This window comes from Chrysemys picta, chromosome 19 (genome assembly GCF_011386835.1).
Source record: "Chrysemys picta bellii isolate R12L10 chromosome 19, ASM1138683v2, whole genome shotgun sequence".
Classification (NCBI taxonomy): domain Eukaryota; kingdom Metazoa; phylum Chordata; order Testudines; family Emydidae; genus Chrysemys; species Chrysemys picta.
Genome location: NC_088809.1, coordinates 25353021 through 25379034, shown reverse-complemented (window position 1 = coordinate 25379034; position 26014 = coordinate 25353021). Strand labels below are relative to the sequence as shown.

The 26014-nt window shown below is 50.5% G+C and overlaps 2 protein-coding genes across 2 annotated transcripts; one reads left to right on the top strand and one right to left on the bottom strand.

Annotated features, from left to right (window-relative positions):
* Positions 1-828: 828 nt before the first annotated feature.
* On the bottom strand, positions 829-9544 carry LOC101931321 (fibrinogen-like protein 1-like protein). Its single transcript, XM_024111333.3, has 4 exons — positions 9240-9544; positions 7285-7422; positions 4751-4813; positions 829-2039 (listed from the first exon to the last, which is right to left on the bottom strand). Exons 1-4 carry the CDS (start codon positions 9241-9243, stop codon positions 1411-1413), a joined length of 834 nt encoding a protein of 277 aa, XP_023967101.2. The 5' UTR covers positions 9244-9544; the 3' UTR covers positions 829-1410.
* A 3810-nt stretch (positions 9545-13354) lies between these two features.
* Positions 13355-19913, top strand: LOC101931597 (fibrinogen-like protein 1-like protein). The gene is made up of 3 exons (XM_005278868.4): positions 13355-13489; positions 16679-16810; positions 18894-19913. Exons 1-3 carry the CDS (start codon positions 13486-13488, stop codon positions 19526-19528), a joined length of 771 nt encoding a protein of 256 aa, XP_005278925.2. The 5' UTR covers positions 13355-13485; the 3' UTR covers positions 19529-19913.
* Positions 19914-26014: the final 6101 nt, after the last annotated feature.

The window sequence follows — 26014 nt, the reverse complement described above, 5'->3', positions numbered from 1 at the left end:
GCCTTCTGGAGCGCCCTCTGCAGGGCAGTGATCCACCTTGTCCTCTGCACTGGCCCCGTGTCCCTCCCAGGACCCCGGTGCCCCTTGCTCTGGGTGCTGCCCCCTGGCAGTACCCACACACACTAGGTCTCCCCTCCCAGGGGAACCCCCACCCACTAACCCCACCTCACCTCAGGATAAGGCCACTGCCAGTCACCAACTAGCCCCCACTCTCTGGGGCAGACTGCAGTATAGGCCACTCATCATCAGCAAAGAGGGTTTGGACCTGCTGCCTTGGCCTAGCCCTGGGTTGCCCTCTGCAACCCCAAGTACCCCTTGGCCTATTACCAGGCCGCAGCCTGGGGCTATCCAGGCTGGAGCTCCCCAGCCCTGCTCCACCCAGGTACCCTGTCTAGCCCCCTGCAGCCAGGCCCTTCTCTCTCTGAAGGCAGAGAGAGACTACCTGCTGAGCTCCTGGCTCCTAGCCTCTTATATAGGCCAGCTGACACCTGATTGGGGCATGGCCCCAGCTGCAACCACTTCCCCCAATCAGCCAGGGTTTTATCTTGCCCTGCCCCAGCCCTCTGCAGGGCTTTTCCAACCTGTCAGGGCAGGAGCGGGTGTCCACCCAGCTGCAAGGACAGGAAGGGATTGTCAAAGTCATACAACAGAAAGTGCTATACAGATGTAGCGATGGTATTGAGTCATAACCACAACTCCATAATGCGTGACTATCGTTCTCTCTTTTACTAAGAAGAGGATATTCCAATGTGAAAACCCTTTTTAAATGTCCTACACTGAGTCACATCTCTCGCGTTTAAACTCAGACACCTGGACTTAATTTCCTTATTTGGAAATTTTAGTTTTTCTGTATTAATGGCCATTGCACTGCAATCCCAAAGATCTGGCCTTAGGAATGGCTTCTCTAGCTAGGTTAGACTGGGTGAGCCCCCGAGACGTGGAATGGATATCTGCCAATTGGAGAGAACTTTTGGAAATACAATTTTATTCTGAAGCTTCAAAACCCACTACAGAGGAGACACAGAGTGAGAGAATTCTTCAGCCTTTATGGTGTCCTGTTTCTGGTGACCTCTGGGGGCGCTCTTTGAATCTAATGAACAATCACGGCAGTGCTGAGTGTGTTTTCTCCCCCACACATGGCATGCTTGGAAACAACAATTTTTGCAAACAATTGTTCTGATTTTTAATATATTTAAAATGAATCAACCCAGAGCCGAAAGGGGAAGGGCCAAGTGGAGAAGAGCTCGGAAAGTCTGCAGGGAGGGAGAGGAGAAGGAAAGTGGCCCCGTTTCCTAGGTAACTTCCCCCAGCAAGGTGGGAGGTTTGGCCATAACACACTTTGATCCTGTTCCATCCCTTCGTGGAGCAGGGGTTGGCCTCACTGCAGACAGGAGGGTGGGGAAGGGGTGACTAACAGTAGGATGCTGGTTTGATGAGGATGGCAGAGGCTTGGCAGTTCCCACTACAGATACTACCCCAAGTGATGCTCCCTTTGACGTTCAGTCGAACAGAATAACAAGCCGAGTACCACCAGCCCCCACTATAGCTAGACGCACAGTTCCCACTGTAAGTGTCCTGATCCAGGTCTTTAGTGGAGAACTTCATGTTGTCATGCACGACGCCAGGATTGTTTGAAGTCATGGCGTCCCCTGCAGTCCCAGTGTAAGAGCCCAGCCTCAGCCTGTAGCCTTTGGACTCGTCTTCCAGACCGAAGAGGTTGTAGTCTGCATATTTCATGGTGCCGGATGAATCGTGGATGACAAACCTGACCTGGTAGACCTTCTGCTTGGTGATCCGATAGATGTACTCCGTCCCCAGCCAGTAGTCATCGTGCACGTTGCCAAAGCCGTACTTGTAGGTGCTCCAGGACTCAGCCCAGGTGATCTGTGTGTCGCGCCGGTTCCGCTGGAGGACCGTCCAGCCCCCGGCTGTTTCGTTCATGTCGCAGTACACCACGAGCTGGTGCAATCCTGTGGGCTGGATGAGGTAGATGCCGCTGGGGCTGCCTGAGGGGATCTCACTGCAGTCCTTGGGCCAGGCTGATGGCAGGAGAGAGAGGCAGATTTAACCAAATCCCCTGAAGTTAGACACTAAAATATTCAACAGGGCTGTAAAAAGGGTGGGGCAAGTGGGGCAGCCAACCAGCGTGTAAAGCCATGGGGCCATAAAAGTGGGGTCTTCATGGGGGGCATGTGGGGTGATGTGTCCCACCAGATTTCAGCCTTCCCTTTAGCACAGAGGTTTTCAAACTGGGGGACATGTCCTCCCAGCACGCCACCCAGTTTGAAAACCATCACCTCCTGCGAGGAGCTGGCAGATTGGAAGCTGCTGGGAGCTTGGCCTGTCCCCGGTCTGGCTCACCCCAAACGTGTGGCCGCCTCCGTTTGGATTCTCTCCTGAGAGGTGGCTAAGCTTCCATCAGCCTCAAGGGCTTGGGGGAATTTTAATTTATTTCTCCAATTACTTAACCCTAGAATCCAGAGCAGCCAGCAATATTAATAGTGGAAGTGTGCTCAGAAATGCTGCCCCATCCCTTTCCTCCAAAATTTCAGCCCCCAGAGCTCATCTGCAAGGAAGTGCATAACATAAAGGAGCAGAAATGAATCAAATATAAATTAATGAGCCAAAAGTCCTATTTATTTTGCTTGGTGTTTTCTTGCATTTCTTTAACTCTCTTTCCTCTGCAGCATGACACCACTTACTTTCTTATTTCTTTTAGAGTAGCAGCCGTGTTAGTCTGTGTCCGCAAAAAGAACAGGAGTACTTGTGGCACCTTAGAGACTAACAAATTTATTAGAGCATAAGCTTTCGTGGGCTACAGCCCACTTCTTCGGATGCATACAATGGAACATATATTGAGGAGATATATATACACACATACAGAGAGCATGAACAGGTGGGAGTTGTCTTACCAACTCTGAGAGGCCAATTAAGTAAGAGAAAAAAAACTTTTGAAGTGATAACAAAAACACTAACCCAGGAACCTATCCTTGCAACAAAGCCTGATGCCAACTCTGTCCACATATCTATTCAAGTGACATCATCATAGGGCCTAATCACATCAGCCATAACATCAGGGGCTTGTTCACCTGCACATCTACCAATGTGATATATGTCATCATGTGCCAGCAATGCCCCTCTGCCATGTACATTGGCCAAACGAGACAGTCTCTACGCAAAAGAATTAATGGACACAAATCTGACATCAGGAATCATAATACTCAAAAACCAGTGGGAGAACACTTTAACCTGTCTGGTCATTCAATGACAGACCTGCGGGTGGCTATTTTACAACAGAAAAGCTTCAAAAACAGACTCCAACGAGAAACTGCTGAACTCGAATTGATATGCAAATTAGACACAATCAATTTAGGTTTGAATAAAGACTGGGAATGGCTGAGCCATTACAAACATTGAATCTATCTCCCCATGTAAGTACTCTCACACTTCTTATCAACCTGTCTGTACTGGGCTATATTGATTATCACTTCAAAAGTTTTTTTTCTCTTACTTAATTGGCCTCTCAGAGTTGGTAAGACAACTCCCACCTGTCTATGCTCTCTGTATGTGTGTGTACATATATCTCCTCAATATATGTTCCATTCTATGCATCCGAAGAAGTGGGCTGTAGCCCACGAAAGCTTATGCTCAAATAAATTTCTTAGTCTCTAAGGTGCCACGAGTACTTCCGTTTCTTATTTCTGTGCTTTGTCTTTTCTCTCTCCTATTACTTTTTCTCCGGGCTGGTGAAGTATTCATTATCAATCCTATTATTAATTTAGCCCCTTTTGGTTAGTAGATAATTCACAAACCATCCCTGTGTTCTGTTCATGGTTTTGTAGTTTGCAAGTACATGTCAGATGCTTTCAGCCAATGAATTTGCAAACTCAGGGTTACCATATCTAATAAATAAAAAAAGAGGACCCTCCACGGGCCCTGGCCCTGCCCATTTCCCCACCCTAGCCCCGCCCCAACTCCGCCCCTTCCCCGTCCTAACTCCGCCCCCGCGGCCGGAGGCTCTGCTCCTCCCCTGACTCTTCGGCTCTGTTTAAGAGCCGAGCTGCCCCAGCGCTACCGGCTTCGGGCAGCCCCCATGCCTCCGGACCCTGCGCCGCCGGAGCCCGGGAGGGCAAGTGCCCGGCCAGCGGCTGGGGTCCGGAGGCAAGGGGGATTCCTGAAGCCCATAGCCCTCGGGCAGCTCGGCTCTTAAACAGAGCCGAAGAGTCAGGGGCGGAGCAGAGCCGCCATTTTCCCAGACATGTTCGGCTTTTTGGCAATTCCCCCCAGACGGGGGTTTGAGTGCCGAAAAGCCGGACATGTCCGGGAAAAAGAGGACGTATGGTAACCCTATGCAAACTATTCACTTTGACTGTCACATAAGAACGGCCATGCTGGGTCAGACCAAAGGTCCATTTAGCCCAGTATCCTGTCTTCCGACTGGCTAATGCCAGATGCTTCAGAGGGAATGAACAGAACAGGCAATCATCAAGTGATCCATCCCTATCGCCCATTCCCAGCTTCTGGCAAACAGAGGCTAGGGACACCATCCCTGCCTATCCTGGCTAATAGCCATTGATGGACTTATCCTCCAGGAACTTATGTTCATTTTTTGTTACTTATGGCGTGTCCTGCCCTCTGCCAGCCTTTTGAAGCCTGACGCTAGCTGAATAGAGCTATCTCCAGTTCTTCTGGGCTCTCAGCTAGCAGGAGGTGCACTGAGCAGACAGCTATTCCACAGTGAGATACTTACCACGTCCTGCTGGTGGTCGGGTTTCACTGGCCCGCTTCCCCCGGCTGTGTTCTGCACTGTGCACTGTATGGACGAGAACAGAGCAGAGATATCAGACCCTATTCCAGCCCCAGGAAAGAGGTTTATCTGCTGGACAGTATCACTGTGCTCAGATAACTCCGGCCACTTCTTTACTTCTCATCTTTCTCCTAAATCCTTTGAGACTCCTCACAGTTTAGGTGATGCCGTATCAGATAAACCTGCGTGGAACTGTCTGAGGCTCCCACCCTCAGCTCCCGCTTAGCCAAGGGTAGCTCTAATCCAGGGCATACTCTCTGCTTCAGTGGTGCTGGCACTGCTTCATATCCAGGCTGTTGCTTCCCTTGCTATGAGTGATTTGTGCACCCAGTGTGTAGTAGGCATCCAGGAACCGGCTCCACTGTACCAGCCATTTTTATCCTCAGCGAGACCCAAACAGGACGTACAGTGGCAAGGTAGTGTGTGAAGGAACATGGTTTCAGTGCATCAGGGTATCAGTGCCAGTCGGCAGTGCCAAGAATGGCAGAGACTAGTGCATGGAGAGGCACCACGAAACAAGAAGTTTCTGCTCAGAGGAGTGTCCTGTTGTGAGTTGACATTCTCTGGGACAGTGTGCACTACACAGACAGAGATGAAACAATCGGAGAACAGCTGCAGCAGCTGCTATTTCATAGCCTGGTGAAGAAACTGATGTTTATTGTGACCACCCTCCCACCGGGGTGATTCCAACACTAGGGCTTTCTTTTCCCTGTTTAGCATCTTTGGGACAAATTCTACCTCCAAATTTACAGAATCAAATGCTAAATAACGGCAAGCTGGGTAAGGGAAGAGTTCAAGGGGGAAGAAAAGCAATGGCTGGAGAGCTGATGAGCTACAGTGATGGGGCGGCTGATCCAGGCCTCAGGCGGCGAAGAGAAGAAAGCTCTTCCACCAGTGATGGTGAGAAGATTGTCTGAAGGGTGGAGCAGGGCACTGGTGGAGAAGAAGGGAGAGCTGGAAGGGAAATAAAGAGAGAACATTTCTAGGATGGGATCAAGAGTAAATTCATGGAGGATTTAAAAAATATGGAGGTTGCTATTTGAACTGGCTCCTGAAATGAGTGGGAATCTGGTGGAGTTGTTTGGGGGTCAGTGATTCATGCCAGAAGGTGGGCGGACATCACCATTGTGCACGTGCAGGAGTCTGGAGAGCTGGAACCAGGAGTGATTTATTAATTATATTATTGCCGTAGTGCCTCAGTCCAAGCCAAACGGTACGGACCGTACACAAACAGAGTAGAGTGGATGGTCCCTGTCCCGAAGAGCTGACTATCCAGATAGACCTGCCAGACACAGCATGGGGGAAGGTGTAGAACACACCAGCACCAGCAGAGGGCGCAATGGGATGGCAGCAAACAGCATGGTAGTGCCACAGTTTTGTGCGGGTGAATTTAGTTCAGAGGGGCTCAGTTAATGGAAAGAGACGTGAAGGGAAAGGGATTAGGGGCCCTGGGCAGGGGAGCAGAGGTCAGAGGGGCAGGTGTGGAGTGAAGCTGAGGGGAAGAGATTGTGAGGGCGGGGTTGGAGCAAATGGCCAATCAGCACAGGGCAGAGAAAGTCATCAAAACAGCGAAAAGTTCTCTGGCTGTCTAGTGGTCACTGCTTTGGTGGCAGGAGGATGCAAGGTGTGGCCACGGAAGATGCTGTAATTACATTGCTACCAGCCTAGGCTACCTCATCGTTTCATTGCCTAGTTTTATATTATGACTTTGGGGGTTTACAGGAAATTTAAAATTCTGACTTTTCATTCTCATTCGGGGTAAAAGGAATTTTCAAAATGTCAGAATTTTCTTCTCACCTGCTCTGCTGTGTCTGGAGCCTGAGATTGGCAGGGTCCCCCAGGGATTTGGGCAGCAGTTCCCATGAATTTAATGAGAATTGGGCACCCAAATCCCAGAGGCAGATTTGAAAATTGGTTCCCTCAGGCTGGTGGGTGCCAGGTAGACAGGTGATTGCCGTGCTACCACTTCAGAGGTAGCCCTAACGTTAGGTTCCAGAAGGGAAAGTTCCCAGCAGAGCCTCACCGTGCTGTGGCATAGTTAACGCCCGGTCCTCAATATGATTTGTGCTGGGTGACCCACAGAAGGCAGGGCACTTTGGTTGGGTATCTTATGCATCGTTTCTCTGAAAGTGGGCTGAAGACTCATGAAATGATCAGCTCCTTTCACAAAGATTTGGGGTACTTCCTGGTATTGGATGGGACAGAAATATAGAGAACAACGCTCTCATGGAATTTTTGCTGAAGCCAGAGAATGCAGAATGAAGAAATGGTCTGAATTTCCAAATCTCAAACTGCTGGGGTTTGGTTTGAGTTGGGATGAAGGTCTGTAGAGGTTCTTACTGGATCTGAACTGCTTTGTCCCTCTCTAACACAATAACACCTGGTCCCTCTTGCTCATGTTCTGTCTGTGTGGAGGGTCTGGGCCTCCAGGACCTCAGAAGAGCAGTGTTTAAGGACAGCAGAGATAAATTGCATACCAGGCACAGGATCCGCTGGGCTGAGGTTCAGAATTTTATCTGAAGTTCCATTGAAGATATTCAGGTTTTCTATGTCCAGGGTGAGAACGGTGGCTGACAGGGCCAGCAGGCAGGTGAGGAGCAGGAGGTGCTGGGCAGCTGAAAAAAGAAAGAGATGGAGTGACACTAGAAATACAAACCCTCCCTTCAAGGAGCTGAGAATCACAACTGAAGCAGCTCCTGCAAAGTCACACCAGACTCACCAACTGGACAAATCCACAGGGTACATTATTGCTTCAAGAGCCAACAACAGCGAAAAATTCTTAACCCAGAACAAAAGTGAACAGCATCAGGAACAACCCTCCCTCACCAAGTGAAGTGGTTACAAGCAGAGCCTGTAGAGGGAGTTTGCAAGGCCCTACAGGTGGGTAGCTCTTCTGCATTGACATGGCTCTCAGCTGCATGGACTGGAACTAGGGGTGCTGGTTTTCAGAGGCACAAACAGGGAAGTCATGGCACTTGGCATAACTGCGCACACATCCATGTCCTGCAAGGAACCGCCAACATTCTAACAGGGACAGTGACAGCTGCTTTGGTTTTATGGTTTATAGCAGGGCACGCGAGCTGATTTTCAGTGGCACTCACGCTGCTGTGGTCCTGGCCACGAGTCCATGGGGCTCTGCATTTAAATTTAATTTTAAATGAAGCTTCTTAAACATTTTAAAAACCTTATTTACTTTACATGCAACAATAGTTTCGTTATATATTATAGACTTATAGAAAGAGACCTTCTAAAAACATTAAAATGTATTATTGGCACGCAAAAACTTAAATTAGAGTGAATAAATGAAGACTTGGCACACCACTTCTGAAAGGTTGCCGCCCCCTGGTTTATAGGCTGGCTGAAGTGTTCTCTCCCTTTGACTGTTAAATGCAGTTACTAACACATGTATCTTAGTATTTAATGCTACCGTGGAGTTCTCCTCCTTGTCAGTTTAATTTTAATTCAGAGCTTCTATTTCCATGTTTTAGTGCTCTCTGTGTGAATACAAATAAAGAGTGTACAACACAGTGGCTCCCATATGTCCCAAACTGCAGGAAAACCTTGATGCTGGGGCCTCTCTCCAGGAAGAGGAGAATGTATCTCACCATAGCAGGCTCAGACACTTTCTCGCTGCCTTCCTGCCAGCACCTGAGAGCTCTCCCACAGTTAGCGGAGCCGGCTGCACGAAGAGGAGAGCTTCCTAGGACTGGGGTGGGGAAAACCGCAAACGGGGACTGTCCCTTCTAGGCAGGGATGGTTTGTCTAGTAGTGCAGCATTGCCTGCGCTAGACTCCTCCCTAGGAGAGACCCATTTTGTGTGAGTTTCTGGTTAGTTTTCGCTCTCACACACTTGTACCTGTTCACCTACTCTGAGCCATTCATTAGGCCAGGAAAGGTTGATGGACGTTAGTGGTACTGGCAACTCAGTGCACAAGCCAATACAGCGAGGGGTGGTTCCTCGTTCATGACTTCCCTGGAAGGAAGGGCCACCCCCGAGGCGGAGCAGCGTGCACATGCACAGCAAGGGGCATAATGCAGGCAATTAAATCGCTGCACTGCCCATTTGATGCCACTGTGCTATTTCCTAGAAGGGCAGGAAACACAGCAAGTTACTGATTGATTTGGATTTTGTCAAACGGGCCCTCCGGCACTCCAGACTCATGTACAAGGATATAAAGCAATATGCCCCCAACTCCCCCAGCTCCCCTCAAGAGCACCGGCTGTCATAGGCACTCAAAGGCTGTGGCATGGGAAGTGTTGTTCTGGGGAGAGGTTGCGGCACTGGGAGCAGAAATAGCAGGGGTCAGAGACTCCCTAGTAAAGCAAGGTGGCAGGAGAGGAAACAGCAGCTTTCTCGGACATGCAGGTGCATACAGCAGTGCAGAGAGTGGAGTGGCACATTTGCTGTCCTGCTCCGAGAGCCCAGACTCACCCATGCCGTCTCTGCAGGGACACGCGTGGAGCTGGAAGCTGCTGCAGGTGCAGGCTGGCTGGAGGGATGCTTGGTCCAGTATTTATAGCTCCCTCCTGCCCCGTGGGCGGGGCATTGCTGTGACCACTCCCACCCAGCCCCGCTTGTCCTGTTGGCCAGCACTGAGGTGGGGCTTTCCCAGGGAATCATATCCTTAAGTAGCTTTGGAAACCTCAGCCCAGTAAATAAATACTATTCAGTAAATAAAGGCTATTCACTACCTTCCAAAGAAACCCTTTGTGACGTTGCACTCCATATGTTTCATGGAAATATGCTAATGAGTGTAAATATAATGTAACTGAAATATGCTTTGTGCTAAAGGTCTCTTGTGAGGTATCATTACAAAGCTTGTAATCTACTGAGTGTGGTCATCCTATTTGTATAAATGTAGCATTCTTGTATCTGAAACTAGAAATATGATATATAACTCTGAGGTCCTATTGTAATTATGCAAAGTGTGGGCCATTAATGGTGGTTTAGAATCTTGATGGCTCCAATTAACCAGGATAATTGGTTGTAAATGACTCGGTTTACTTGTAAGCCTTCCTGTATATGTGGCTGCCAGCAAGTGGGTAATGAAGTCTTACAGTGACATGTGATCATGTCACCTGTACTGGAATCCATCTTGAACCTGATGCTTTTCCATTTGGAAGGAGGGGTGGGAACCCAGAGAGAGACAAAGGATTCCCGCCTTGTGCCAAAGATATATAAGGGAGTGGAACAGAACAAAGGGGGCTGCCTGTCATGAGAAATCCCCGGAGTTACCACCTGAGCTGAAGCTAACAAGAACTGTACCAGGGGAAATGATTGGGTCCAGACTAGGAAGGAGTCTAGTCTGTGAAAGAAGCATATTGGAACATCTCTAAGGGTGAGATTTACCTGTATTCAGTTTCTTAATGTATGAGGCTTAGAGTTGCATGTTTTGTTTTATTTTGCCTGGAAACTTACTTTGTTCTGTCTGTTATTACTTGGAACCACTTAAATCCTACTTTTTATACTTAATAAAATCAATTTTGTTTATTGATAATGTCGGAGAAAAACACAGTTCTCACTCTTTGGTTGGGTGCAGCAAAGTCAGATACTTTATTTTCTCAAGCAATTGCGTAGAGGGAGAGAGTGCACTAGGACACAGGGTCTCCCCCTCCTAGGCAGGTCTCTCTACAGGTAAACAATTACAGCAAGCATTTATACCTTTTGTTACAGACAATAATAAGCAACAGCTGCATTTTGTTTATACATAGGTCATCCTGATATCTTATGTTTCTCACTTATTTAGACTCTAGTCTACATTCCATATTATCTACACATTATCTACACAAGGTCGCAACAACTTCTCACACAGTTCTTTCCCACTCGCCTCACGCAATCCTCACTTCTACAAATCTCGCGTTATTAGGGTTACAGTTAGCCTGACTTTTGCTAACAAAGACTGTTTGCATTTGAAATTCCTTTCCAATCCCTGTCAGGCCTTGCTCTGCTTCCACAATAAACTCAGAATATGTATTAATACCTGAGGGAGCAAACAGCTGTGCATATCTCTCCGTCAGTGATATAGAGGGTGGACAATTTATGAGTTTACCCTGTATAAGCTTTATACAGAGTAAAACGGATTTATTTGGGGCTTGGATCCCATTGAGAACTGGGTGTCTGGGTGCTGGAGATAGGTGACCTGCTGAGCAGTTTTGGGTTAAAGGCTGCAGCTTTGGGGGCGTGGTTCAGACCCTGGGTCTGTGTTGCAAGAGACTGGAGTGTCTGGCTCAACAAGACAGGATTCTGAAGTCCCAAATGGCAGGGGAAACGGGCTCAGAGGTAATCTCAGCACATCAGATGACAGTCCCAAGGGGGGTCTCTTTGACCGAACCCCTCACACAAACCCCCACACACTGCATGCGAACCCCAGATCTCAAGTTAGCAAAGGTACCTGGTGAAGTCAAGTAGCTCAGCAATGTGGATTCAGTGTCTGAATGACACTTAGTTAAGAGTTGGCTGAAGTGTTCATGGGAGAATCTGAGCCCCAATCCTCCTAGTCCCAGTAGTGCATGTCAGCTGACTAGTGATAGCTCCTATCACAGAGCCCTTGTCAACTCTTTGCTGTCCCATGCACCCTCTCTGGTGCTAGCCTGTGCCAGGCAATGATCCCAGGGAGGGGAGCAGGACGGCAGTGAGGTGCCATGCTCTCCCTTTGTGCAGCATCAGGGAGCATATGTAACTGTATCAGTTCTAACAGCACAAAGAGCCTGTAGCATTCTTATCAGCCGTGGGAGGTTTCCAGGATATTTCTGCCTTTGGAAGGCGAAGAGGGGACACATGTCCCATGAGCATGACCTACCCGGCACTGGGGACAATGTGGAAAAACGTGAACGTGACCCGCATGGCACTTAAGACACCATGAAAGGATGTGGGAGTGACCCGCCCGGCACTTGGGACACTGTGGAAGGACGTGAGTGTGAACCGCTTGGCACTGGGGACACCGTGGAAGGACGTGGGTGACCCACCTGGCGCTGGGAATGAGGTTTGGGAACAACCTCTAACGAAGTGGGTATTCACCCACGAAAGTTTATGCTCCAATACGTCTGTTAGTCTGTAAGGTGCCACAGGACTCTTTAAAAAGAACAGGAGTACTTGTGGCACCTTAGAGACTAACACATTTATTAGAGCATAAGCTTTCGTGGACTACAGCCCACTTCTTCGGATGCATACAGAGTGGAATAAATATTGAGGAGATATATATACACACATACAGAGAGCATAAACAGGTGGGAGTTGTCTTACCAACTCTGAGAGGCCAATTAAGTAAGAGAAAAAAAGACAACTCCCACCTGTTTATGCTCTCTGTATGTGTGTATATATATCTCCTCAATATTTATTCCACTCTATATGCATCCATAGAAGTGGGCTGTAGTCCACGAAAGCTTATGCTCTAATAAATTTGTTAGTCTCTAAGGTGCCACAAGTACTCCTGTTCTTTTTACGGATACAGACTAACACGGCTGCTACTCTGAAACAGGACTCTTTGTCGCTTTTTACAGATCCAGATTAACACGGCTACCCCTCTGATACTTAATCTCCCAATAGGAGCAATGGGAGCAAACAACCTAATTAATTTCAAGCCAGAGCGTGATAAATTTATGATCAGGGCTGTATGAGGGAACTGCATGCGACAGTGGGGACTGGACTCCATGACCTAGAAGTCCCTTCAGTCCTAAAATCACAAAACCAGAGGGTTAGAAGGGACTGCAAGGGTCATCTAGTCTACCCCCCAGCCGAGATGCAGGATTTGTTGTGTCTAAACCATCCCAGACAGGTGGCTCCAGCCTCCTTTTGAAACCTCCAGTGAAGGAGCTTCCACAGCCTCCCTAAACCTCTGTTCCACTGTCCTACTGCTCTTACAGCTCGGCAGTTTTTCCTGAGGTAAATCTGCTAAATTGCTTTGCTGTAGTTTGAACCCATAGCGCCATGTTCCTGTGTAGAAAAGGAAAAACAGCACAAAGACCCACCAAGTCCCCTTCTCCCCCACCTGCCAGCCACACTGCATCAATGCTGGAGGGACGACCTCTAGGTTGGCCAGAGACTAGCGCCTGTTCAGTCCTTGGCTCTGCACAGAGACTGCAGCCCACAGGCCCAGCTAGTGCCAGCTCAGGGGATGGGTTCTGTGCTACTGGCACCTGGCAACCGGACTGAGCCCAACCGCTCATTCCCCGTTTCACTTGACCGGCCGACAGGTGGTAACAAGCAGTGACTCTCGACCTGCCCTTGCCCATCGGGTTATTGACATTGCTTTGCAGGTCTTACAGAGCCCAGGTTCCTCCCATCCTGTTTGGCTTGAGCTTTCCATATGTTTCCTTATTTGCTCTGGTGCCTGGACAGTTCTTCAGAAATGCTTTGAATTGGGACAGTGTCAATAACAGAAATCCCTGGCTCAATGCTCTGTTATCTTGGGAGTATCTGGCATTTCTCAGGAAGGAGGGAGGACTGTCTGGCTATTTTATATTATTGTGGGTAATAAAACCGCCCAAGACACACAAGCAGTGACTATTTCCTTCTGCACATGCAAATCTTCCTTGCTGGGAGTTGAAGTTCTGAGGTAAACTGGGTGAGGACAGAGGTGCCAGGTCTGCTATAAAGGGACAAATCGCAGCTCAGTGCTCAGGAGCAGGCAGACGGACTGTTCGGGTTTCTCGCCCATCTGCTCAGCAGCACCGTCAGAATGGGTGAGTTATTTTCTTACCCAAACCTTTCATTCTGCGCCAGAGGCTGGATCCGCCCCATGCAGATGCAGAGTGCTGTGAGGACAAGGCAAAGAGTGACGATGAGGACAGGGAACGCAAGGGGCACCGATCCTGTGTCAATGAGGGGCTGCTGGGCAGCCGTCCGGCCTAGCAGCAGAAGGGAGGCCAGAGAGAAGAACACGTATCTAAGTACCTCATTAGCATGAGGAGGATCAGGCCCAGGCCTTCCCACACATGCCTGTTCTCCACCCAAGCCCTGCCCCCAATATGACCCTGCACCATGGAGGCCTGAGGCTTTGTCCTGACACGCTACTTACCAACATCCAGCGTGGCCCCATTGCACTGGAGTGTGACAGCAGCATCTCCCCCCTCACACCACAGAGGGACAGGCGGGCTGAGGCCTACATAACTTCACCTTCGCCCTCTACCCTTCACCCAACCCCAGAGCAAACCCTTCATCCAACCCCAATCCGTTCACCCAACTCCAGAGCAAATTTCCAGAGTTTGCCCCAGATTCAATGTTGTAAGGAGGTTTTAGGGGCAGAATGGAAAGTGTTTTGAGCTGGGGAAAAAAGCCTGTTTGTTGGGGAAATCTAACAACTGAGGTGAAGCCATTCATGTTTAAAAACTGCATCTAAGCTGGGCAGGGCCGGCCTTTGGGAAAATGGTACCCTGGGAGAACTTGCATTTTGGTGCCCCTGGCCCCCATGGGCATGGTGCCCCCCATTGCCCCTGGCTCCCCATGGGCTTCCCAAACTCCCTACCCCCCAACCTCTGCACTGTGCCCCCTTTACCCCAATACCTGCTCCCCCTCCTGTGCCCCTAATCCCTACACTCCCAATCTCTGCCCCCCTTCTGTGCCCTAACACCTACACTGTGCCACCTTCACCCCTAATCTCTGCACCTCCCTCCTGCCCCCCCAACCCCTGCACTTTACGTGCCCCCTTCACCCCAACCCCTGCCCCCAATCCCTGCACCCCATTGACTCCCTACCCCTGCACCTCCCTCCTGAGCCCCTAAGCCCTGCACTGTGTCCCCTGTTCCCCCTCCTGCACCCATGTCATGTGGCGGGGAAACTGACCTGGATGCACAAAGCAGCTGGCATTGCTGCTTGCTCCCACACTGGACTTCTCCGCCCCGTGCACCCTGGGGTTGTGAGGGGGCAGCGAGGAGCATTGTTAGGGCTCCCTGCATCCAGGTCACTTTCCCTGCCTGGGCTGTGTAAGGGGAGGGCAGGAGAGCAGCAACTGCTGATGCCTCTGCCCAGCCCTGCCCAGGTGGGGAAAGTGACCTGGATGCAGGGAGCCCTGGTGTGTGTGTGTTTGGAGGAATATGTGAAGGTGTGTGTATGCTGAGGGGAGTGTGTGTGTGCCTGAGTGAGTGTATGAGTGCGCTGTCTCTTTAAGAAAGCACTCAGGGTCAGGAGCCTGAAGATTAGTTCAGCAGCTCCGGACCCAGAGAGGCAGGAGCACACACAGATTCCCTGTGTCCCCTGTCACCCCAGCTTAGTGGAAAGTGGGGACACAGGTGGGGGTTGGGGGAAAGGGGAACACCCTGACATCAGCCTTCCCCCCCCCCCCACCAGCAGACAGGAGGAGGCTCCCAGTCAGATGATGCAGGTGGTTGTGGGGAACAGGAACAGCAGCGGCTACACACGTGGAACAGGGGCGCCCCTGCTCAGAAGGAGTCACCTGGCTCCGAGGGCCCCCCCTGCACTTCAGGTCTCTCCCTCCCCGCTGCTGCTCGCCTGCCTGCCTGCTGCCTCCCTCAGCCCAACTGGCTCTCAGCAGGTCAGGTGGGAATCCAAACCCTGCGCACAGCGCCCCCTTTAGCGGGCAGCCTTGGGCGGAACTGTACGGCCCACCCCAAAGGCTGGCCCTGAAGCTGGGCCAGAAAGCACGAAGCTGCACTTACAGAGAGTGCAACATCTCACACAATTTGCACATTTCTATGAAACTGTAAATGCAATAGCTGGCTTTAAGCCAATAGTGGTGCTTCTGGCACTGGGGCTCTGGATGTGGCTTTGAATGCACTGAATCCTGCTGGGATTGGTAGAAGACAATGGAACCTGCCCCAGATAGATGCTAATAGCGCGATGTGAGATCCTGGTGCACTTACATCTTCGAGGTTCATGGAAAGTAGAGAGGGACAACACCTAGCCTAGAGTCCCATCCAGCTCATCTCCTCCAGGGCCAATCTGGGGGGGGGGGAGGGGCAGGAGGGCCATTTGGCCTGGGCCTCAAGCTCAAGGGGGCCTCGCATTTAGACACTTGTTAATTTTTTGATAAGTTTCGCAATTTCTTTTTATGCGCATCCCAATCAGACCAAAATGTGACACACCCTCTCACCTTACAGCTGCAAATTTAAGCAAATAAGGGATGTGATTTGGTAAAAGACATAATTTTTTTGTTAACTGATATAGATTTTGTCATATTAAAGAGTTAAAAATGTTCGTAAATATTAATACAAATATATCGGTTCTGATGGCACAAGATTAGACCACGTGTCGTCATTTTTTATGTTTATTATGGCTAGAAGCCTCAAAAGCTGGAAGTGGCCTTGGCCTCTCTGGACCTCTGAGAGGGCCTGTCTCCTGCAGGGCCTGTCCTTACAGTCTGTTGTTCCCAGGTGCACTTTTGGCTTAAGGCCAGCTGTTGCATTTATAGTTACATACAAATGTACAAATTGAGTGAGGTGTAACTGCGTGCTTTCTGGCCCAGTTTAGATGCAATTTTTAAACATGAATGGCTTCGCCTCAGTTGTTAGATTTCCCCAACAAATAGGCTTTTTTTCCCCCAGATCAGAATACCTTCCATTCTGCCCCTAAAACCTTCTTGCAACACTGAATCTGGGGCAAATTGTGGAAATTTGCTCTGGGGTCGGGTGAAGATGTTTCTTACCCAAGTTCACAGCTGCAAATGGTGCAATATCAACCTTGGCCAAAGCTGCCACTTCAACAAATCTCCATCTGCTCCGATCCCAGATTCTATGTGCATCAGCAGGAGACAGACTGCCCCAGCCTGGCTTCACTGGGTCAGATTCTTCTTGGGAGCCGCCAGGGAGCCACTGTCCGAAGGAAAATGAGCCTTCCTGGGGTGATGCTGGAGTGGCGCAGCGTCCAGCCCTCACTCTGCTAGGTCAGTCTCACAGCAGCTATTCCTGTTCCTCCAGGGTTCCAGGCCAGGACGAGCCGTCTCCAGGGATGCCTTGCCCTCCTGGCTGTGGCCTCAATGACTTGTTTCTGCACAACCCCTGTCCAGAGCGCTGAGCATGGGGGTGGCACGAGTGTCACTTCCCAAAGTGGTGAGTATGGACCCTGCGGCCGCCTGGGCCAGTGGGGAGCGGGGGTGTGGGCTGCACCGGGTCGTCGGCCCAGAGCAGTAGCTTCAGGACACAAGTATTCCTGGGGGCCTGTCGTGCCTGCCAGGCTGAGTGCACAAGGGCTGCTGCGTGGTTTGCTCACACAGGCACTGCTCTGCTGCTAGCCCACGCACTGCTTCTAAGGCCCAGCAGGAGCGCCGGCAGGAGCGCTGGCGTATGGCGGGAGCTGTGTTTACAGCTGAACCAGGCTGCTGCATGCTATAGAATAATGGGCTCTGCAAAAACAGGCTCTTGTGAAAGGCAAAGCTCTGTCCCCCGCTGCCTTTCTGCTGTGATCACCAGTATATCACCCATGTCACACGTAGCCCCTGCACGCTCAGTGAGTCTGGAATCTCTCCAGTCTCTTTGGAGGCTTCAGGGGAAACTTGGGTGAATGTTGCGAAAGAATAGCTGTGCGTGGTCTATTGCATTTTCTGTGGGATTTGCCATGTCCAAGCTCGTGCCCCATTTGTTCACATTCCACCTGCAATGCGTGAGCAGCTCTATGGCAGGGTTGTTTGCTCAAGCAGCACATTTTAGGGTGATACTAAAGAAAAGTGAATTCTGAATTTGTAACCATAGTTATGAAACAGAAATTTTACCATGTGACCTGGGTGTTCACCTAAAATCAGAGCCATCCCTTGGGTACAGCGAATTGTGGCAACCACCCCAGGCCCCGTGCTCTGGGGGGCCCCCGTGCTTCCATAAACTTGTGAGGAAGCAGGCGGGGTGAGGAGGCGAACGGGGAGGCGAGTGGCTAGTGGCAGGCGGACGGGGGGAGGGCAAGGAGGAGCTTGCCAGAACCTTCCCCTCCCCCCAGTACCTCCTGCCTGGCCCTGCCAATCAGCACCTCCCCCTACCTCTCAGCGCCTACCACCTGTCGCGGATCAGATGTTTTGCAGCGTCAGGAGGCGCTGTGGGGGAGGGGAGAGGAGCGAGGGGGAGGGGCGGAACTGGGTGGGGAAGAGGTGGGGCGGATCGCAGGTGGGAAGAAGCAGGGTGGGGGTGGGGCCTTGGGGAAAGGGGTGGAGTGGGGTGGGGCCTGGGCGGAACCAGGGGGAGCATCCCCTGGCAGATTAGAAACTTGGCGCCTATTTCCTGGGCCCTACAGATAGCCTTCATCCTTCACCCTTCATCCCCCTACAGATGGCCCTCCCTAATTCCTCAGCTTTGGAACAGCAGACAAACTGCTCTCAAACACACTAAAGACAAAATTATTCCCCAATAATTTTAAATGACCAATTGAGAACATGGAAAGCTGCTCACACACAGCTCCCAAGAAAAGAGGCAAAATCCTCAAATAAATTACTGCAATTGCTTGCTGAGGTCTTCCTCAGACTCTGAAATAGCCACAGTTGATAACTAATGTAACTTGAGTTTATAGGGATATGGCCAAGAGTGCGAGTCCCTAAATGTTCCTCCTGGCGAAGTCTGTGCAGGGTCAGATGCATTTTAGTCTAGATCAGCCTGTTGTTTGCTTTTGCAAATGCATCCTCACAGGAGTAAATCATTCCGCTACAAGTCAGCGCACTGCAGGCCCCACACACAGACTGGGTGTTTCTGTTTGGCCCAGGGGACCTGCTATGCTCTCCTGCCTGGTGCCACGCTCAAAGCCTTCTACTGGGGTGGTGTTGGGGGCCCCAGAGCAGTGAGTCTGGGCATTCCCACCCCACGGAGATGAATGGGGCACTACTCCATCAGAGCTGTCATTCCAGGCACTGCGGACGCAGGTGGGGACACCGCAGCAGTTATATTGAGGTCACGTTTTCAAGGTTTTCTTCCCAACCCCGAGAAATGGAAATGTAATTCCGATTCTGGTGTAATGGGCCTATGGTGTCTATCCCTTAAGGTAGCCCTATCTCTGGTCCCACCTCGGTGCAGAGGGTGCTTGTGTTCCAGATTGGTACTGGCTTATATGGATATCTCATGACAGCCTGACATCTGGCTCTGCTCCGGCAGCCCCCGGTGAGCTGACTGCTGTGTCCGGCTCCCTCTGTTACTGACCTTGTTGTACGTGGTATTTCAGGGTTCCCCAGAGACTGCAGCTACATTTCCAGGGACAGCCCCAGTGGGATCCATGTCATCCAGCCGGCTGGCTCTCCCCCTCGAGTGGTGTGGTGTGACATGGACACCGAAGGCAAAGGCTGGACCGTTGTCCAGAGAAATTCTTACAACACAGAGATCACCTGGAGGGAGTCCTGGAGCACCTACAAGTACGGCTTTGGGAACGTGCAGCAGGATTACTGGCTGGGCAACGAGTACCTGTTCCTGCTCACGCGGCAGAATGCCTACAAGGTCCGCTTTGTCGTGGAGGACAAATCCAACAACACCCACTACGCAGAGTATGACATCTTCAGTGTCGAGGATGAGCCCAGCGGGTACTCGCTGAGGCTGGGCAGGTACTCTGGGGATGGCAATGACTATTTTACCACCTACCACTCCAGCCTGGGGGGCATACACGACAACATGAAGTTCAGCACAAGTGACAAGGATCAGGACCAGGCCAGTGGGAATTGCGCAAGTAGCTATGGAGGTTGGTGGTACGACAAGTGTCAAAACGTCCTGCTCAATGGGAAAGGCTACATCTACTGGGCAGGATTTTGTGGTTCCGGACAGTGCAAATCCTCCACCATTCTGGTTAAACCAGCAGACCTGTGTTGATCCTGCAGCAGCCCAGCCTTGCCTAGCTTGTCTACACTCGCAAAGTTGGTGCCCATATTTCAGCAGCTGCCAGGAGCAATGCATCTGTTCTGATGGCAGGAATAGTGAAGTCACTAGTGGATTTTTAATGCATTTTTACTAGTGTGACATTGAAACCTAGAGCTGAACCAGAGTTCCCCCGAGCTGTTTACACCAGCAGCTTAGCACCAGTGCAGCTGCACTATTGCTGGCAGCTGTTTTAATATGGGTAGTGGCCTTGTGTTCCCTGTATAATCAGTGTACTCCCTGCTTTCACACTTGCTCCTGTAACCATTCTAGTCCCTGTAAGTGGTGTATTCCTGGAGATTTCAATGTGATAAATCATCAGTAATAAATTCTTAACTCTGTGTCATCTACCATTTTTTAGCTAATACTAGTGTGGCTGGATCCCTGGGGCGCAACCTGGAACTGGGATACCACTGAGTCATTTCCCTGCTCAGACCGCCTTGCTCTGCACCGTGGGGTCGTGCAATGGGAGGAGTGGTAGTTTGGGGGAATCGGTTTCAGGCAGGGTTACCATCAGGCAAATTCCTGTCCCAAACCATTCTGCATTTGCTTACCCCAGGCCAATGAGTGTCACCCGCTCAGAGAGGGGTCAGGGTGAGGGGCAGAGCTCTTTAGCACCAGTGTAAGTGGGGGAATGGTCCCGCTATTGTGGGGACCTTTCCTGGCTTTTGCACTACCCCGGTGAAGTGGGCTAGCAAAAGGATCTGAGTCCTCGCTCCTACTTCCTTTACCCAGAGGCCTCCCTGCCCTTGAGGACTCCCCTTCCACTCTCCTGTCTGGCAGAGTCCTCGTAAACCCCGACAAGGCTGGGCCCAGGATTCCTGGGGGGCTCGACCCCCAACCCTGCTGTGGTCACCCAGGACAGGGGCTAGGGTGTCCCCACTCCGGGGTACTCTCTCTGCACTGGGCATCTCCCTGACCCACTGATCATTTCATACAATTTAAAGCAAATACAAGTTGTTTAATTAACAATTAATTTTAAAAAAGAATAAGGAAAAATGGGAAAGGTTAAAGGAAAACACATCACCCCGCTCTGTGGCCGGGAACATCACAACCAGTGTCTCTGGAGCGTCAGGGCAGGTCACAGGCTGTTCCTTGTAGGTCCCAGGCTCCTTCTCAGGCCCTGGCCGTGCTGCAGAGACGCTGCGGGTTGGACACTTGCTCGGGCGGTGGCCACACGCTCTCAGGCTCTAGGTGGCAGGACCCTTTTTCCCAGCGTTGCCCCTGCCCTGACAGGGTTACGATCCCCCTCCAAGTCTGGCCTGCAGAGCCTCTTAGCTGAGGCGTCTCCCTGCGCTGGGCCCTCTGCCCAGGGTCCCCCTCCTCTCCCCAGCTGCTCCCCGCACCCGGCTCCAGCTCCAGCCCCGGCTCCAGCCCCAGCCCCGGCTCCACTCGGCCTCAGCTCTGCTGCTGCTGCTAGGCTGACCAGACAGCAAGTGTGAAAAATCGGGACAGGGGTGGGGGGTAATAGGAGCCTATATAAGAAAAAGACCCAAAAATCGGGACTGTCCCTATAAAATCGGGACATCTGGTCACCCTAGCTGCTGCTGCTGCTCTGCCTCCAGCTCCCTGGGCTGCTTGTCTGCCCCCTGGCTCTGGTTGCTGCAGCTCCGCTCCCAGGACAGCTCTGCTCTCTCTGGGCCGTGCTCTGGCTTTGGGGCTGCAGCTCTGCTCCCAGCTCAGCTCGGCCCCTGCTCTCTCCTTAGCTCGGCCCCACTCTGTCTGACCCAGGCCATTCCAGCTCACCTGGAGGATGGGACCTCCCTGGCCTCCTGACTCCCTGATTAGCTGCCCGCCCTGTCAATCAGGCTGATCTGGAGCATTGGCCTCTCCCCATTGTTCCTGGGGACTGTCCGTCTCAGGCCCCTGATTTCCCATCGACCCCTCCCCTTTTAGTGCTGGGAGCTAGCAACCAAAACACCCCCACTGAATGTTAGTAAGGGGGCAACAATCCCCTTACACCAGTATTCCCATGAACGGATTCCAGCCTCGCCTGTCTCTGACCCCAGCGTGTCACCAGGGAGAGATTCCTGATTCCAGGGATCAACTAGGGTGACCAACCCTCTGTGGAGAAAGAAGTGGTTCGGGACTATTTAGAAAAACTGGACGTGCACAAGTCCATGGGGCCGGATGCGCTGCATCCGAGGGTGCTAAAGGAGTTGGCGGGTGAGATTGCAGAGCCATTAGCCATTATTTTTGAAAACTCATGGCGATTGGGGGAGGTCCCAGATGACTGGAAAAAGGCTAATGTAGTGCCCATCTTTAAAAAAGGGAAAAAGGAGGATCCGGGGAACTACAGGCCAGTCAGCCTCACCTCAATCCCTGGAAAAATCATGGAGCAGGTCCTCAAGGAATCAATTATGAAACATTTAGAGGAGAGGAAAGTGATCAGGAACAGTCAGCATGGATTCACCAAGGGGAAGTCGTGCCTGACTAACCTAATTGCCTTCTATGATGAGATAACTGGCTCTGTGGATGAGGGGAAAGCAGTGGATGTGTTATTCCTTGACTTTAGCAAAGCTTTTGACACGGTCTCCCACAGTATTCTTGCCGCCAAGTTAAAGAAGTATGGGCTGGATGAATGGACTGTAAGGTGGATAGAAAGCTGGCTAGATCGTCGGGCTCAACGGGTAGTGGTCAATGGCTCCATATCTAGTTGGCAGCCGGTTTCAAGCGGAGTGCCCCAGGGGTCGGTCCTGGGGTCGGTTTTGTTTAATATCTTTATTAATGATCTGGAGGATGGTGTGGACTGTACTCTCAGCAAGTTTGCAGATGACACTAAACTAGGAGGCGTGGTAGATACACTAGTGGGTAGGGATTGGATACAGAGGGACCTAGACAAATTAGAGGATTGGGCCGAAAAAAACCTGATGAGGTTCAACAAGGACAAGTGCAGAGTCCTGCACTTAGGACGGAAGAATCCCATGCACTGCTACAGACTAGGGACCGAATGGCTAGGTAGCAGTTCTGCAGAAAAGGACCTAGGGGGTCACAGTGGACGAGAAGCTGGATATGAGTCAACAGTGTGCTCTTGTTGCCAAGAAGGCTAACGGCATTTTGGGCTGTATAAGTAGGGGCATTGCCAGCAGATCGAGGGACGTGATCGTTCCCCTTTATTCGACATTGGTGAGGCCTCATCTGGAATACTGTGTCCAGTTTTGGGCCCCACACTACAAGAAGGATGTGGAAAAATTGGAAAGAGTCCAGCAGAGGGCAACAAAAATGATTAGGGGTCTGGAGCACATGACTTATGAGGAGAGGCTGAGGGAACTGGGATTGTTTAGTCTCCAGAAGAGAAGAATGAGGGGGGATTTGATAGCAGCCTTCAACTACCTGAAGGGGGGTTCCAAAGAGGATGGAGCTCGGCTGTTCTCAGTGGTGGCAGATGACAGAACAAGGAGCAATGGTCTCAAGTTGCAGTGGGGGAGGTCCAGGTTGGATATCAGGAAAAACTATTTCACTAGGAGGGTGGTGAAACACTGGAATGCGTTACCTAGGGAGGTGGTGGAGTCTCCTTCCTTGGAGGTTTTTAAGGCCTGGCTTGACAAAGCCCTGGCTGGGATGATTTAGCTGGGAATTGGTCCTGCCTTGAGCAGGGGGTTGGACTAGATGACCTCTTGAGGTCCCTTCCAACTCTGATATTCTATGATTCTATGATTCTAAGTGTGAAAAATCGGGACAGGGGTAATAGGAGCCCATATAAAAAAAAGGCCCAAATATCAGGACTGTCCCTATAAAATCAGGACATCTGGTCACCCTAGGGTCAACAGGCTGCAGAGATGCCTGCTCTGGAGTCTCACAATAGCTGATGAATTTTTAAAGTTGTCAGGGACTCCTGAGTGCTGCCACCAAACTCAGTAGCAGCGGTCGTTTTTCCAGCTTCAGTCTCAAGCCTTCTGGCAGTTAAAAAAGTGTCTCAGTACATGGAAGTGATTTAAACAATGAAATTATAGTTCAAACACCAGAACTAGTGCAGATGGGGATACATGTAGCATATGCTTGGATCCCAGCACATATCGAGGTAACAGGAAATGAAGCGGCGGACAAAGCAGCTCAAAACGCTGTAAGAAGCGGAAGGATTGCCTTAGAACAGTGGTTCTCAACCTATTTACCATTGTAGGCTCCATATGTGGCCCACAATGTGTTATGTGGGCTGCAGGTTGAGAGCCACTGCACCAGACACACACTGGCCTGCACAACCCTGCACTGACAGCATGCTCCTTCCCCTCAGGGGCAGGCCCATGCCACATGTCTCACCAACCACCTGCCCAGCATCCCTCACAAACCCTCACTTCCCAGAGCTCCTCCAGAACCCCCCCCGAGAAACCCACTCCCCTGTGCCCTGCCCCCTGATCCCACTGGGTGGTGACTGTATCCACCAGGCAGAGCCGGCAGCGTGACTGTGGCTGGTCGGGGATCTCTCTGGCCCCACGGGAGTGGCGCAATCAGCCAAGCTGGAGCAGAAGTGGGGCCTGCCCGGGTTCGGCTCCCTCAGGACACACTTGCCTCCCCCTGCCCCCTCACTCCCCTGCCCCCTCTCAGCCTCCCTTCTGCCCCCCTCACTCCCCTGCCTCCCCTCAGGCTGCTCCCTGCTCCCTACACTCCCATCTTTCCTCATAGTTCTCTTTCCATTTTCTTAACCGTAGAGCCCAGGGGTGGCCATCGTCCCTGCAGGCAGCCTGCCTTCAGCCCCCTGGGAAACAGTGGGAGTTGGATGGTGTCTGTCCTCACTGGGGCCATTCTTTGGTTTACAGCCCATGGAAAGGGCAAAAAAAGGGTTTGGAGCTGCTGGGTAATAGTTTTTGCATACGCATGCTGACCTGACTACGGGGGTGTTTGCCGTGTGAATATATTGGGTTAGGTCAGTAGGGTGCTGTTGGGAAAAAAAAGCAGGAAGAGAAAGAAAGGCTGAGAAGCCAGTTCCCAGCAAACCCTTGAGAGATGTTAAGAGACAATTCCAGAACGGGAACAGGCTGGGGACACTGGAAAGCCAAAGAATTGAGGCAGGTTTAAAAAGGAGGACTCTCCTGGGCCGGGGGAACCTGGCTGAGACACCGGCACCCGCTGGAATATCTGCCTAGGTTAGCATCATCGGAGGGTTAGTCTTTAGGGAAGACAGACGTGTGGAGACTCTTCTTTTACTCCAAATGCTTTGTTCCTACTGTTAAAATAATCAGTACTGTGGTTTAAGCTGGCAGTCGGCCTGGTCACTGTGTCCTACTGGTTGCAGACTCCCAAGGGAAGAACCGCAGGTTCTAGAACCCAGTCAGACCGGCTGGGTATGATTGGCAGATTACATTTTCATTGAAATGCTCTATGTCGCTCTCACACAATGCTTAGTCACAAATCCAGTACAATTACTTTGAAATCGCTCCCAGTTTGCTTTCTTATATTTCCAGGTGGGTATTTTGCATTAGCTTCAACCGTACCTCGCCTTTGAAAAGTAGTAAGTACAGGGAAACGATCACTCCCCATTCCTTCTTCCCAGCTGTATTTACTTGCACTATCTGCTGCTATAAGTCCCAGGTCTAAGCAGCAAAAAATACCTTCTGCTGCATTAAATCTAGTTGGGGTGCCATCATTTAAAACCACTCGATAGTTTTCATCAATGAACTTTTCTAAGCATGCACCATGTTTATTAGTTGTCTTACTTCCCACAATTTATTAAGACTGTTTAGGTCACCACATATAATATATGCACTTTTATCATCTTTACTATTTCTTGTAGCTCTGAACTTTCTAATTTCCCACGTGGAATATAGATATTACAAATCCTTAAATAAAAATAACTGCTCTGCATTGGGATCTCAACAGCTTTATTCTGACTGGGGTCCTAGTTGGGAGCCAGCTATGGTCACTCACTGCAAAGCATGGGGCAGCCAAACCCCAAAAAGCTGGTGGATATTCCAATACTTCAATTTACCAAGCCAGCCTAAAACAGCTTCTTTATTATCTCACTGGTTACTCAGAAGTTCAAACAACACCGTTCCCTTAAAGTGATCCAGCCTCAGGCCTCCGTCCCGGTACCCACGTCAAATATGATGACAATTTATGTAAATCTTATTTCATCATATAAAATAAAAGGTTCTACCAATCCCAAAGGATCAGACACATTACCTCCCAGGTTAATGAATGTTTCAGATCTTACCCAAATACACGCTATAGCCAATTCATATTAACTAAACTAAAATTTTTTAAAAAACAAAAGAGAGAGAGAGTATGGTTAAAAGATCAAAATACATACAGACATGAGTTCAATCCATTGGTGTTCAGTTTCATAGCAGAGATTGTGAGCTTTGTAGTTACAAAGAGTTCCTTTAGAATTCAGTTAATAGGTTATAGTCCAATGTCCAAATATCATATTCAGGGCATACCAACAAAAGACTGAGATCCCCATACTAGTCATATTTCTCCATTAACATTATTCAAAATTGAATGAAT

What these genes read in the sequence shown, in the direction of transcription:
- LOC101931597 (XM_005278868.4), top strand. An exon ending in GAGTGTCACTTCCCAAAGTG is followed by an intron (nt 16,811 to 18,893) that starts GTGAGTATGGAC and finishes GTGGTATTTCAG; the next exon opens with GGTTCCCCAGAGACTGCAGC.
- LOC101931321 (XM_024111333.3), bottom strand. An exon ending in CCCAGCGGATCCTGTGCCTG is followed by an intron (nt 4,814 to 7,284) that starts GTATGCAATTTA and finishes TCGTCCATACAG; the next exon opens with TGCACAGTGCAGAACACAGC. An exon ending in CCGACCACCAGCAGGACGTG is followed by an intron (nt 2,040 to 4,750) that starts GTAAGTATCTCA and finishes TCCTGCCATCAG; the next exon opens with CCTGGCCCAAGGACTGCAGT.